The sequence below is a fragment of the Halichondria panicea genome, chromosome 5, assembly GCF_963675165.1.
Source record: "Halichondria panicea chromosome 5, odHalPani1.1, whole genome shotgun sequence".
NCBI lineage: Eukaryota > Metazoa > Porifera > Demospongiae > Suberitida > Halichondriidae > Halichondria > Halichondria panicea.
This window is the reverse complement of record NC_087381.1, coordinates 3541059-3554774: the sequence shown is the minus strand read 5'-3', so window position 1 is coordinate 3554774 and position 13716 is coordinate 3541059. Positions and strand designations below refer to the sequence as shown.

Sequence of the window (13716 nt, the reverse complement as noted above, 5' to 3'; positions counted from 1 at the left end):
CATATATAAAACTTACCAGTGATTGCCTGATCCATTTGATTCTCAGTATCAACTTCCATCGTCTCCAGACCAATACCAATGTCTCCAGTCTGAGAAGCATCGAAGATGCACTCCACATTATCCCCACAAGCCTCAAGCACTTCCTTGCTAGCATTGTTGACGACTTCATCCAGGAATGCAGGGGTGTGATCAGGGTGGAAAAAATCAGAAGCGTTCAATCCATTGGGATAGTTAAAAAGTGACTCCTCAAGATTTATAGCCCCTATGAAAAAAATGCATGTGATACTCCAACAGCAACTATAATCACAACCTTCGTAGCACACACCATAGGTCCATAGATACTATAACCGTGAGTAGTACAACACACTCAGCCTTCTGACTGATTAGTATGCTAAGAAATTCAGCATACTCTGTACACACTATAATTTATAATGTATATACGTCATTCAATGAGGGAATAAAGGCTCCCACGTTAACTTAGGATTCTCACAAGCCTGTCCTAATTCATGTATCTCTCTGTCTGTTGCTCCATCGCTTAGCACAGTCCCATTTGGATAGGTAAAGTCATCAGTGATGTTTCCATTGAAGTTTCCAACCAGTCCCTCTGTTGTTCCATTCAACTCCTCAGGTACTGTGAGCACAAAACTCATGATACCAGAAGATACCCTCGTTGTTAATCCAATTCCACAGGGGAAGCTAAATGTGTGAGAACTTTCACTGTCTCTCACTACTGTGAGCTCTAGTGAGTTGAAAGTGTCATTCACATTAGACACATTTGCAGTAATTTCCTCAGAGTTTAAGAAAATGAATGTTTTGTTAGTAGATTCATTCAGATAGACCTGTAACACAGAAAATCGATGTGACATACATGTGAGTTATTTTCAGAACTGTGTATTTGTAGACAGTATATATATAAATATTACACAAGTCCGTATAGCATATAATTATTATAATTATACCTCGACAGCAGATGTGTCAGGAACACCAAAGGCAAATGCTGAGAACTGTGTGGCCGATGAATTCACAACTGGTTGAGTGCGTCCCTGCAGTCTGAAGGAGGTGTCTCCACTGTCAATGCTCAGAAGAGTGTACTCTCCCCATCCATTGAATGTGTACACACGACCATCCAGAGTGGTGATGTGAGGATCACCCCAGACCAAAGCTGTGGTAATATAGCGGCAGCCTAGTTTTTAATGGGTATATACCTGGTACTTTGCATACAGTTTAAAGAATGCTATATTGAATTATAAATTATGACTGTGTACCTATAGGCTTACTTGGATCCACCTATTTCTTAGAACATGATTATACGTGATTGAGTATGCATAATTATAGACGCTTGTAGCCATGACATTACACTATCGCATAGCAGGTAATTTTTGTGGGGTAAAAAATGTTAAACTTAATTGAACAATGGTGATTTTCGTGAGTAAAAAGTTCATTTGAATCCTTACATGCGTTCTGGTAAATCACACCTATAAGTTTTCTTGGGTAAAGTTTTCGTTGAGGTCAATTTGCCCACGAATATTATACCCACTATACGGTATTTAAATTTACTACTTACACCATCGTGGAGGTCTGTAAGCATCACAGTTGTCGGAGGATCTCAATCTTGTATACTCCTCACATAGATCTGAATCTCTGCAACACGAGCGCTGAAATTTATAGTCATACTCTACAAATTCGCTATATTGCCAGTAAGGGTGGTATCGCAACAGGGTGCTTCCATCAGCACCAAATGAACTGTCAAGTAGAGCTCCAAAGTTTTGATTGCTGAAGACAAATTTAATATAATTATATCTGCATGAGCAGGTGTGACCAGCATAACATACATGCATAATATACTATTTATAGCCTTTTGTCTCGAGGCGTTCAGTTGCAAGCTACTTATCATCCTCATGGAGAAAGAACTTACCTGAAACTGTAGCAACAGAGGTTGATTCCGTTACTAAGAGATGTTGGAAATCTCGAGGCCCAGCAATAGTAAGGTATCTGTACATCTTCAGACCCAACTTGGTAGTAAAAGAAGTAGTAGTTGATCCACGACATGTACCAGTAGCGACGATCTCCCCATGCCTGCCAAACGGAACATGGACAAGGAGCATTTGATCTTGCAGTGGGATTGAGGTTATGAAAGAGTTTGATATCTTGATTTCGTCTTCGCAAGCACTCTGCACGAGCAAGCTGTCTAGCATCATTTGTCTCTCCAATCTGATATACAACGTTAGACCAGTTTATTCCCTTGTCCTTGTTGGTACATGCGATCATATTCACTTCAGACAGTCCACTTAGAGGGTGGTTGCGGAAGGTGGGAATCGATGCAAAATTTGTGTATTCTGAGTTCAAGTTGTACCCAATCACCGCGTCTTTGTATGAATAAGGAGGTCTTGTCCAGTCCATTTGTTCACAGTTGTAAATGAAGACTGAGAAAGTATCTACATTGTCTGTGATCACTATTGCTTGGTAGGAATTTTGAGGTAAATCTCGGATCGAGTAGTAGTTCCGCTGCCAAGAAAATAATTTTTGGATAATTGTATTTAGCAAAAGGCATTTTAATGTACTGGTGTACCAGCTTAATAGATTAGTTGGCTTACCCAGTAATTTGATCCATACGGATATGGTGGTACTTGGTTCCAATACGCTACTAACATCCAGGTTCCAGTGAAGTTTTTTAGTTGTTGTTTTGATACATAGTTACTCACAGTGCTAAGGTACTGCTCAGCATGTTTTCCTTGACCAATGGAGTAGACTTTGTACTGTACTATTCCGTCAGTACGTGGATCATGATCATTCCAGAATACAGCAAGCACATTGGTGCGTCTGATAAAAATGTATGGGCTTGGAAACCTTTCAGGGTACCAGAAATAGAAGTGGTTGGTGCCAAAACTGATGACTCCATTTGAGCACACCTACAGACAAAACATCAATACTCATGTAATAATTATTAACTTTATAATAGATCTATAGCTTAGCAAAATTTGTAGATTTAGTGTTAGTTAAGTGTGAAGTGCTATTCCTACGTTATTTTTCATCGATAGTGTAATCAAACTCACCCTCAATTTGGTTTCGATTCTCGATCCAAGAGGTAATCCGCTGCTCATAAAGACAAGGTCAGAGCACCCAATGTAGTCAAAGCTCTTCAAGACAGCACCATCATTCGCAACAATATCCAAGAAAGGAAGGAATATTCTCCCTGGGAAATTGATCAATTCACATTACTATAATAATCTTAACCAGCCATAATAATAATAATAGGTACCATTAGGTCTTATATAATTATAGGTACAATAAACAAGTATATCACAGGGTAAAACACACCTTCACATGATATATTAGTGACAGTCCATGTGTGGTCATCTTGGCAAGTGCTTGTGTTGTCACCAGTGAGTTTCGCCCCATCTTCACAAAAGAACGTAGCCATAGTTCCCGCAAGATATTCACCATTAGTCGTTGGTACATCGGTGTAGTTAACACTTCCACTGGCCAGAGTATCCAATGGTGAGCATGTAGCTGAAAAATCATAGAAAAGAAATACCACACTACTATATAGAGTGCTACTCGATCTATAGTTGACACTTATTAGTATTAATTTACATTATATACATACTTATGAAAGCAAAGGGTTGCCACAATTGCTATGCTTTAAACAATAGATTGGCTTACATCCACAGATTGGTTGGTCTTCATTCCAATCAGCACTTGTGTCTGTAAGCTCACAAACTCTCTGATCTGATCCAATCAACACAGATCCATCATGACAGCTAAATATTGCCACAGTGCCAATATCAAACGGTGGTAAAGTATCATTATCCATAGTGTATTCTATATCTCCATCCAGTAGAGTGTCCAAGGCACCACATGTAATTACTAATTTGATTGAAAATAATTGACAACACTCTCATTAACTAAAGGACTTACATTGACAATATGAAGACATTCCATCCCAAAAGGTAGTCTGATTGCTGATCTTGCACGTCCTGTTGACGTCTCCGACGAGGGTAAACCCTGTATCACACTGATACATAGCCATCGTGTCAAGTCCAAACTCAACTATCGCTGCACGTGAGAGAAAGTTACCTTTCAGTGACTCAAAATTAGCATAGTTGCCTCATGATGAAGGCTATACCTTCATTCGTATGAAAAATCAGGAACCATTAATTTTACTGGGTTGTACACAGTTGTTTGAAGTACAGCAAAAACAACATTTTTATGAGAGCAGCAAAAAGTATATACTAAGTTCAGCATTACATTCAATGTCTTTTCACTATATAATTATATACTCTAAGAATCGTTCTTAATATGGAGAGTTAATTGTTACGGTACGAGATTTGTCCATTTTGAAGCGCATTTAGGGTTGGACACTCAATTGCTGTGAAACAAAAGTTGAAACCACTAAATGTATTTGAGTTGTGCTAGTCTAGCCACTTACGCTGACAAAACGAAGCAATTCCACTCCACATCCCATTCTCGTTGACTTGTTCGCATACTCTAACTGTACTCCCAGCTAGAGTGTACCCAGCATTACAAGTTTGAATAGCTTCAGTTCCAATTGTGTATATTGTAGCGTTTGCTTCAAATTCAGTGGAGTAAATTATATCGCCATTGAAGAGCTCCAACGATGGACATACAATAGCTGGTGGCATAAAATCATAATCATAGTGAATAGTGCATGTCATATTGAGTGTATATGCATAATTATACACAACGTTGGAGCTTAATAATCAGAGAGTTTATGCATTTATTTAATATAGACCATGAAAATTGAGTGCCAGAATATAGCTACGTCATGATATTACTCATTGACGTACACCGTCAACTTATATATATACATGTACCTTATATATATACATAATTATACCTTCACAGGTTGGTGCATCAATTCTCTCGAAAGCACCGATGGAGCTGTTCCCATCACCACTGCAAGTTGTCGTGCTAGAGCCAACAAGACTGTAGCTCAATGAACAAGTGTACGTAGCCACAGTTCCAAAGAGAAAGTTGCCGTTTTCCTCAGCAGCAAGATTATAGTAGATATGACCATTATCTAATTCAACCAATGGAGCACAAACGATACCTGTTCAATAAAAATACGTAGTAACTGGAATTGCAGTGTGATGCCTCCACATGCATGCAACATTGCAAAGGATATAATTATGTAAGTAACTGGACAAACAAAACGAACAACTTTAATACCTAGCACCATTTATTTGACAATACCTTCACAGGAGGGTGCTGCTCCGGTCCAATTGCCCACCAAACTGGATCCATCACTCTCACATTTTCTCACAGTGGGTACACCTTCCAAGCCATACCCTGGGTCACAGCTGTACATTGCCATAGTACCCAGCTCAAATGGAGCAAGGTCATCAGTAGTAAAGTGTATCTGTCCATTAGACGGATCGCGAAGATCAGTACACATTATCACTGTGAAAAGGCAAAAAGATAATGCTGATTCTTAACGAAAATATGAACTCTTACATTCACAAGTTGGACTAGCCCCTTCAAAAGCACCAGTTGTGCTACTCCCATCTCCAGCACACCTCCTAGTTTCTTGTCCGACCAACGCATAGCCAAAGTCGCAACTGTAAAAAGCATTTACATTGAATGCCAAGTTATCATCTTCATGAAGGCTGCCGTTGTAAATAATCCATCCATTGCTTGGGGCCTTTAGTTGCACACATGTTATTTCTGCAACAAGTAAGAATTATTGCGTCCATAAAGGCCTATTATACGAATAAATAATTATACCTTCACAAGTAGGAGGGGCTCCATCAAAATAACCAGAAGCACTACTATCATTTCCTGAGCACACTCTTGCTGTATCTCCTACCAGTGCAAAACCTTTTATGCATGTGTAAGTGGCTCTTGTTCCAAATGGATAGTCTCCACTGATGCTTGCATTGACATTGTATTTAATGTTAGATCCTTTCGCACTATCCAGCAGTCCAGAACACATAATAGCTGAAAAGAAAACAATTTATAACGACGGTGCTATACCTTAAGGTGACATATTTTCACAGGTAGATTTGTTTGCGTTTTTACAGTTTTGTACATTTTGCGGTATAATTTTTTGTGAAATGTCGATCTGGATACATTAAACAAGAGGGCGGCCAATTATATGCGAGTACTAATTTTTGCGATTTTACTCTCATTCGCAGAAATAGCAGAAATTAATACACGCGAAAATATGTCACCTTAAGGTATATTTATTACTATACCTTAATGTTACTAGACGGGTAGTAATTTTTATAGCGTTTTCAGATTTTTCTGGTACTAATTTTGGCGGATTTGTAGCAAATTCATTATCACAATAATATTATATTGAGTAAAAAGATGTAAAAGTACATGTACGAGTTTTAAGGTTGTATGGAAAGTTTTGGAGTCAGATAAAGGGCTAGCTTGCTTAGCATTTTTTTTACGAGATTCATAATTAATTTTTTTAATTGCATTTTATTATTAGCGCGTACTTAATTTAGCGTTAATTACAAATTCGCTATAATTACTATAATAGTAACAATAAGGTACCTAGAATTACCTCCACAGGATGGTGCCTCTCCACTCCATACACCATTCACATTGGATTCATTCATTTCACAAGTTCTCAAACTATCACCTCCCACCAGTCCATAGCCCAGGTCACAGCTGTAAGTAGCCTTGGTGTTTTCCTCAAATGGTGCTACATTGTCTTCAGTAAAATATATTTGCCCATATCTTGGATCAGGAATATGAGGGCACATAGAATCTGTATAAAAGAAGCTATGCTGAAACAAATATTTTTTGTGGCTCATTATGACGCCTGGATACTTCAAGAACTACTTATATATAATTATACCTATATGGCAGAAAGTGTTATTTCCACTCCATTCTCCAACAGTGCTATTTCCATTTCCACGGCATATGGTAAATTCACTTCCAATAAGAGAGTAGCCCTCATTGCAGCTAAGGGAGGCCAGAGTGTTGAACTCAAAAGGAGGTCCCGTATCATTTAAGTAAGAGACTTGACCATTAATGAGCTCAAGTGCATCACAGAATATTGCTGTGCGGGAAAAAGGCATTATGAACGCGAGAACATAGTGAAGCAACTCTGGTTACCATAATTGTAATTCATCCCAAAGTCTTCATATTTACTACTTACGGTCACAAGTTGGAGATAAACCATCCCATCTGCCATTACTTCCAACACTGTAACTGCAGTTTCTCTCAGCATGACCCACTAACGCATACCCCTCATTGCAGTTGTGTATGGCAAGAGTACTGAAATTGTATGGAGCCTGATCATCTTCATCTCCAATGTACTCAATCATTCCATTGATGAGGTTTAATTCAGGACAAAACAATGCTGGAAAAGCAGCATTGAGAACAGTTACGTACATAGTGTCAAATCAACGGTGCCAAAGGACCAATTACATAATTACAGTATAAAGCGGGTTCTTTTGGTATGGTGGAAATTTTCGTATTATTATTTCGTATTGTAGAACATTATATGAAAATTAAAACTATGAAATTTATTCTACTGCAATATATACGTTCAACATAACTATCCTGAGCTGTATGAATATTTAAATGGCTGTTGATCCGAAAATTTGCACCAATGAAAAGTACCCGCTATACGGTATGTATGTGTATACACTTTTCACATTGACGTTAATAAAGTATAATTATAATGCTTACGTTGACAGGTGGGAGGAACACCATCCCATTCTCCAATAAGGCCATTGCCTACATCATCACAATTTCTGAAAGAAATTCCATCCCGAAAGTATCCGTCATTGCAATAGTGAATAGCAATACTATTGAGTTTATGTGCAGGGGGTCTTTCATAACCAGGCACACATTGGCGATAATAATAACCGTAATTAAAATTAAAGAAGTCAATGCATCCATTATTCAGTGTCAGCTGCTCATAGCAAAGGATTGCTACACGAATTGAGAGAAGAATGAGTAGTGGTTATCAGGTAAAAGACAAACACAAACTCACGTTCACATGTTGGATCTGTCCCATTCCACTCTCCAATGAGACCTTCACCATTTCCACACACTCGTATTGCATCCCCTACTAAATGGAATAACGAATGACAGTAATAATTGGCTATAGAGCCAAAATCGTATGGACTTCTACTGTCTGCATCATCTACATAGGAAATTGATCCATTTCCAATGGACGTCAGTACTGGACATACAATTCCTGTGGAAAGCGATTTATTATATCAACAGTTGCTTAATTCAATTATATACTTACGATCACAAGTTGGAGCTAGTCCACTCCACCTTCCCTGTGTGACATTGGTCAGTTCACAGGTTCTCATTGATTCACCAATCAGAGCAAATCCCTCAGCACACTTATGAGTTGCAATGGTACCGGTAACATACGGTGTTGCAGAGTCAGGTGTATATAAAATCACTCCATTGTTGAGACCAAGCTTATCACAGGAAATACCTGTGCACAGTAAAAACATATTCGCTACAGTAACATAAAACATGTTAAATGAAACGCATCTTTTGAAATTTGATGTAGAAATGACATACATTTCTGACACTAAAATACGATGATGCATCTCATAATTATAACATACTGTGTAGTAATAATTATGCTGATGACAAATGATACGCTCATACTTAGTACGAAAGGTTCAACTCACGTTGGCAGGCTTCATTCATCCAAACAAAACCAGTGACACAAGCACACTCAAATGACCCTTCTTTGTTCAGACATTGACCATTTCTTCCACAAACTTCTTCATCTCTTAGAGCAGCCTCAAAACATTCATCAACATCTATAGCAGCACAATAAGCAATAACGCTTTATTTGTATAATTATAATTATACCTTCACATGTTCTTTCATTATCTGCTAAGCTGTAACCTCTATTGCATTCACAGTGAAATGATCCACCAGTATTGTTGCAGAGCTGGTCACATGGAGCGTTAGCAGATGCGCATTCGTCAATATCTGAAAAGTGGCTTAAAGTTTATGTAGCTCAATGGATGGGAATAATTGTGTTAAATGCTGAAACATTCACTCACCCACACACTCGGTTTTGTTAGACAATGCTAACTCATATCCAGTGGGACAGAAGCACTGTTCAGAACCGTTTACAACAGCACAACCAAAAGAGCATTCTCCAGCACATGGTTCATCAGCTTTGGAAAGTAATCATACGTGATAATTATAACATGCTCAAATTTAAACATTTTTGTAAGTAATTAAAATATGCTCTATATAGCCTGCCAGTACTATAATAACACTTGGCAGTGACAATATGAATTCTTCATCAGATTCTTCAGTACAACTTTCGTGTATTATACATGGAGAGTAGACAAATACACCTATACCGTTGCATGTGCTGTTGTCTTCAGAAAGAGTGAATCCTGCCTTACAACTGCAGACATATGAGCCCTCGTTGTTTTCACAGATTTGCTGACAATCATTGATGTCATTGCATTCGTCAACATCTAAGAATAAAATGAAGCACAAGGCTCTATTGGATGTGCAACTAGGATATAATTATTACATATATACACATGCATGCATAGAAAATAGTTTCTATGAATAATATTATTATATAGACATACATGCATGGTTATACCTTCACACTGATTGGTTCCTTCAATGAGTTGGAACCCATTGTAGCAAGAGCAGAAATAATTTCCTCGGGTGTTAATGCAGATTTGAGAGCAGATAGTACTGTTCTGAGCGCATTCGTCAATATCTACACACCGGAAATCATGCAGTATTAAACATACACTTGTTATATCTATTGGATGGCGAACCGTAACACTTCCGAGAGTTCCCTGTGAACCCATCAGGGCAGGGTCCACACTCAGCCCCCACACCGGGAGCAGGGACGTCGATACACTCAACTCCTTCAAAGCACTGGATCTCAGTACATCCATCGCGATCCTCTTGACAAAACCCTCCAGTATAAGCTTAACAAAAATAGCGATCAGGTTTTACATTTCATAACATGCACTGTCACAGGTGTAGAGGTTGGTAGATTATGCTTGCATAATTTTGAGCATAATAGGTACATTTTTTGGGGAGAATTATACTGGCATAATAGGAACAATTATAACAATTATGAGGCAGGTTTTACAGAAATACAGGTCAGTACGAGTCATAGTATAAACATTTGGAAATACTGGTGGTGAATTATCTCCTTGCAATTCTATAAGAGTTACTTGGCAATTATTTATAGTTTGAATCATGTTACTTGTGTGGCGACATGAGGCCTATGTTGTGCTTTGGAGGAATAATGTGAGAATAATAGGCGATTTGTAGGCAATTTGAAAAGAATAAAAGGGAGAATAATAGGTAATATCTCGAGCATAATCTACCAACCCCTACACATGCAGGTGTTATGCAATGATTCTTCTTTACAAATCGAATACAAGTATTAATTGCAATCATAATTATCTTCTGAGCATAATACTATAGAATACAGTATATACTAGTATAACTATTGCAATCACCTTCTAAGCAGAGACAATTCATTGTGATGGTTGCAGAATCAGACACCACTCCATTTAGAGTACACTCTCCACCATTCACGCAAGAACACAGCTCAACTCGTGGCATGAATGTAGAACTGGCACCTCTCGTGTCAGTTGCAACAAACTCCAAAACTCGATCTGTAATATGATGAAGTGTCCATCTAAAGCCATATTCACCAATTTCAAGTTCTTCAAGTGTAGCATTTTCTGGAACTCCTCCTTCGAGAGACAAAGTGAAGTTATCTCCTGGATCTATCACTGAGATCAGCAATACCGATTCCTCTCCGAGATTCACTCTGAGAATTCTTTCAGCCGTGATATTCGGCGGAAAGTTATCTATCAGAGGGTTTAATAATGAATTATTAATGCATTGGTTCCTGTGCTGAAGTAGATCTATTATTATGTTGTAGAAACAACTTAAGGTGGTGTAAAATGTCACTTACCTATAGTATCTCTGGTTTCTTCAGTTTCTTGGCCATGGTTCAAAGTTTCCATTGCAATATCCATTTCACCGGTAACGTTCAAGTCAAAAAGACACTGCAAGTTTTCACCACAAACCATTTTTTGCTCTGGAGTAAAGTCTAGATCGTCAACAAAGACTGGCACCCACTCTTCTTCAGTTGGAGGTTCAGTACTTGATGGCATGTCAGTGAGTGCATCAAAGGTAACTGGTGGCAGTGTAGTGGGTACCTCAGGAACATAAAACAGACTCTCTTCATCACGAACCTTCCCTACCGTACGAAGAAATGTTACTCGTAACTATTAGCACTAAAAGACAACCTCTAAAAACACTAGTTACAGTTGTTATAATAATTATACAGGTCACAACATACAGCATGCTATCTACTAAAATAATTATCAACACACTGATCCACTTACATGTCAACAAATATGGATACAGTTGGCGATCGGAATACGGTGGCAAAATAGGGGACGTTGCATTCCTTGCATACAAATCGTTTCTGTTGTTCCCGTCTGGAGAACCGTAAAATCCCCTCGGGCGACTACCATATGTTGGTGGAACTTTCATCCTCACATTCATGTAGTAAATATCGCTATATAAGTTAACACTGCCTTCAACAGCAATCCCGGCTTCAAACATTAGAGCTTTGAGAGTGTTGCCATTTCGTGTAAGCAGAGCATCTTTTGAACTGTGTAGCCAAGGTTGTCCGTTTTGCAACTGATCAGTAATGTCTTCAGTAGGCCCTGGTCTAGTTTGATACACTTTAAATCCATCAGGAGGCATTCCAAACTGCAGATAAAAGTGGTTGTGCAAAGAACAATATTATTATGATAGCAATGATTGACAAGTTAAATTCTATATGGAACCATTATTAAATTTCTGAGGTTCTTCAGTTCTTAATTATTATGCTGTATTACACCTTTTAAACTTACATGGAATGCTAGTTTTTCATTTCCGAACGCAATTCCGCGTTGAATGGTGACCCTCCAAAATCTCTCATTAGCCATCCTTGCTTGCAGAGCAAATTCCATTTCTGTACCATCTTCAGATTCAATCTCCATGGTGATAAAATCACCCCTTCCATTGAAAGTGTGGTACACTCGGTCCATTGTCCAGAAATGAGGGTCTCCAGTACCACTACCTAAAATTACATAATTAAATCATCATGGCGGCAATAGATTGAATCTCTCCTTACATGCAGAGAGAGAACACAATTATCTATCCATTAATTTTACTGGGCAAGAACAAGAGTTTCTCTAAACTTAGGCTCATACAGAATAATCATGTAGAAGCACTGAAAACAACCCCTTTCTCTAGTAAGCCTTGCATGGGGATAAATGACGTGTCTTGAGTTCTAGAGTTACTATATAGATATAGATTTACTTACATACTTTAGGACCCTGAAAATTGTCACAGTTGTTAACTATCCTTTGCTGAAGAAAGCGTTCACAAAACCCTTGATTATTACTGCAGCATGTCTCTCTCAACACATTATCGACACGATTATAGTTGTCAGGGTCTTTGATTGGATGAAATAAAAGCATTGTTCCAGCATGTGATCCAGTAGGATCTTTGTACAGAGCTCTAAATATGACAGTAAAATAATTATGTTAATTCATACAAGGATATCATTATGACAGTTTAGTGAGAAAATCACCTGTTTGAGGTGTAGCAACACTGCTGTGTAATAGTAAGATATTGCTCTCCAATCTGCATTTCAATAGGATTTGTAGTGATGTAGCATTCACGATCCGTAATACTTTCTTGCCTAATAAAACGAGCTTCATCCTGAAGACATTGATCTCTTGAGCAAGGGCACTGTGTTAGCATATCTGCCAATTCGGTGTAAGTAGTTTCACCTTGTAAAATATCCATGTCTCTTTTTAATTGTTGAATGCATTCCAACTTTCTCCTTTGAGCTTCGGTTGATGGCAGTCGAATGATCAGATTTGTTACTGGCTCGTATTCACAAGAAATAGTCACACCAACGTTTGGCAGACCAGACAGCCGGTAATTCTTGAATGAAAGTTCATCATTAACTCCATTAAATGGACCAGCTGCATTGAATCCCACTACAGCTAAATCATTTGCACCAACGGAGCTCCACTGCATCTCCCCACAAATGTACGAGAACACAGCATAGGCACGAACCACTCCACTAACAATGATGGCTTGATAATTGTTCACCTGAAAATTAATACGCTGATAAAAGGATAGCAATATGGTATAATATAGGGCAATGGTAGGAAAACCATATGGACAAATAGCTAAAACAAATACACAGTAGCGGCTCTTATCCTTTACAGAAAGCGTTGACAGCAGCATTTGTAACCAGGCCCTCCTGACACCAGGATAGCATTACTGTACAGGCACCACAACCACCCTCTCCATACCCAAGCTTAGTACCTGTTAGGCGAACTAGAGGGGCGGGCGCTAAAAACTATAACGGCACGACACCTAATCCGGGTCGAATTCGAATCAGGATTGAATCCACAGACTTTTCTGAGTAGTGGGCAGAGTAAATTTATGACCACTAATATTGCATTTGCAAAAATTGGCTGATACTGTAGGAAGCTACAGGCTTACTCTAGGAACACCCACAAAAACATGCATTTACAACATCTCAGAATTAGTACTCTATTGTGCTTACTCACAGCAAAACTGCTTCTGATACAATCTGAACCACATCCAGAGGTGGGTTGGCTAATCCATATTAGAACCCGGATAAGGCCCGGTTACACGAACGCGGTTAAGTTTAATCCAGAT

General features: G+C 38.6%; 1 protein-coding gene across 4 annotated transcripts in view; it reads right to left on the bottom strand.

The window, feature by feature from the left end:
* The window catches only part of LOC135336172 (uncharacterized), a 36803-nt gene that overhangs the window by 4922 nt on the left and 18165 nt on the right, over nt 1–13716 (bottom strand). For all 4 annotated transcript variants that reach the window (XM_064531897.1, XM_064531898.1, XM_064531899.1 and 1 more), the window contains 33 exons: nt 12608–13137; nt 12338–12534; nt 11883–12091; nt 11367–11739; nt 10931–11218; nt 10467–10823; nt 9768–9923; nt 9584–9706; nt 9330–9449; nt 9021–9137; nt 8824–8946; nt 8637–8771; nt 8237–8434; nt 7976–8182; nt 7669–7914; nt 7133–7336; nt 6830–7033; nt 6533–6739; nt 5746–5958; nt 5476–5685; nt 5215–5421; nt 4859–5071; nt 4430–4633; nt 3919–4056; nt 3664–3867; nt 3319–3510; nt 3054–3193; nt 2595–2909; nt 1916–2505; nt 1565–1773; nt 960–1162; nt 491–839; nt 17–262 (listed from right to left, as the gene is read on the bottom strand). In XM_064531897.1, the coding sequence (XP_064387967.1) occupies nt 17–262; nt 491–839; nt 960–1162; nt 1565–1773; nt 1916–2505; nt 2595–2909; nt 3054–3193; nt 3319–3510; nt 3664–3867; nt 3919–4056; nt 4430–4633; nt 4859–5071; nt 5215–5421; nt 5476–5685; nt 5746–5958; nt 6533–6739; nt 6830–7033; nt 7133–7336; nt 7669–7914; nt 7976–8182; nt 8237–8434; nt 8637–8771; nt 8824–8946; nt 9021–9137; nt 9330–9449; nt 9584–9706; nt 9768–9923; nt 10467–10823; nt 10931–11218; nt 11367–11739; nt 11883–12091; nt 12338–12534; nt 12608–13137 (7627 nt within the window). The remainder of the gene's footprint in view (nt 1–16; nt 263–490; nt 840–959; nt 1163–1564; nt 1774–1915; nt 2506–2594; nt 2910–3053; nt 3194–3318; nt 3511–3663; nt 3868–3918; nt 4057–4429; nt 4634–4858; nt 5072–5214; nt 5422–5475; nt 5686–5745; nt 5959–6532; nt 6740–6829; nt 7034–7132; nt 7337–7668; nt 7915–7975; nt 8183–8236; nt 8435–8636; nt 8772–8823; nt 8947–9020; nt 9138–9329; nt 9450–9583; nt 9707–9767; nt 9924–10466; nt 10824–10930; nt 11219–11366; nt 11740–11882; nt 12092–12337; nt 12535–12607; nt 13138–13716) is intronic.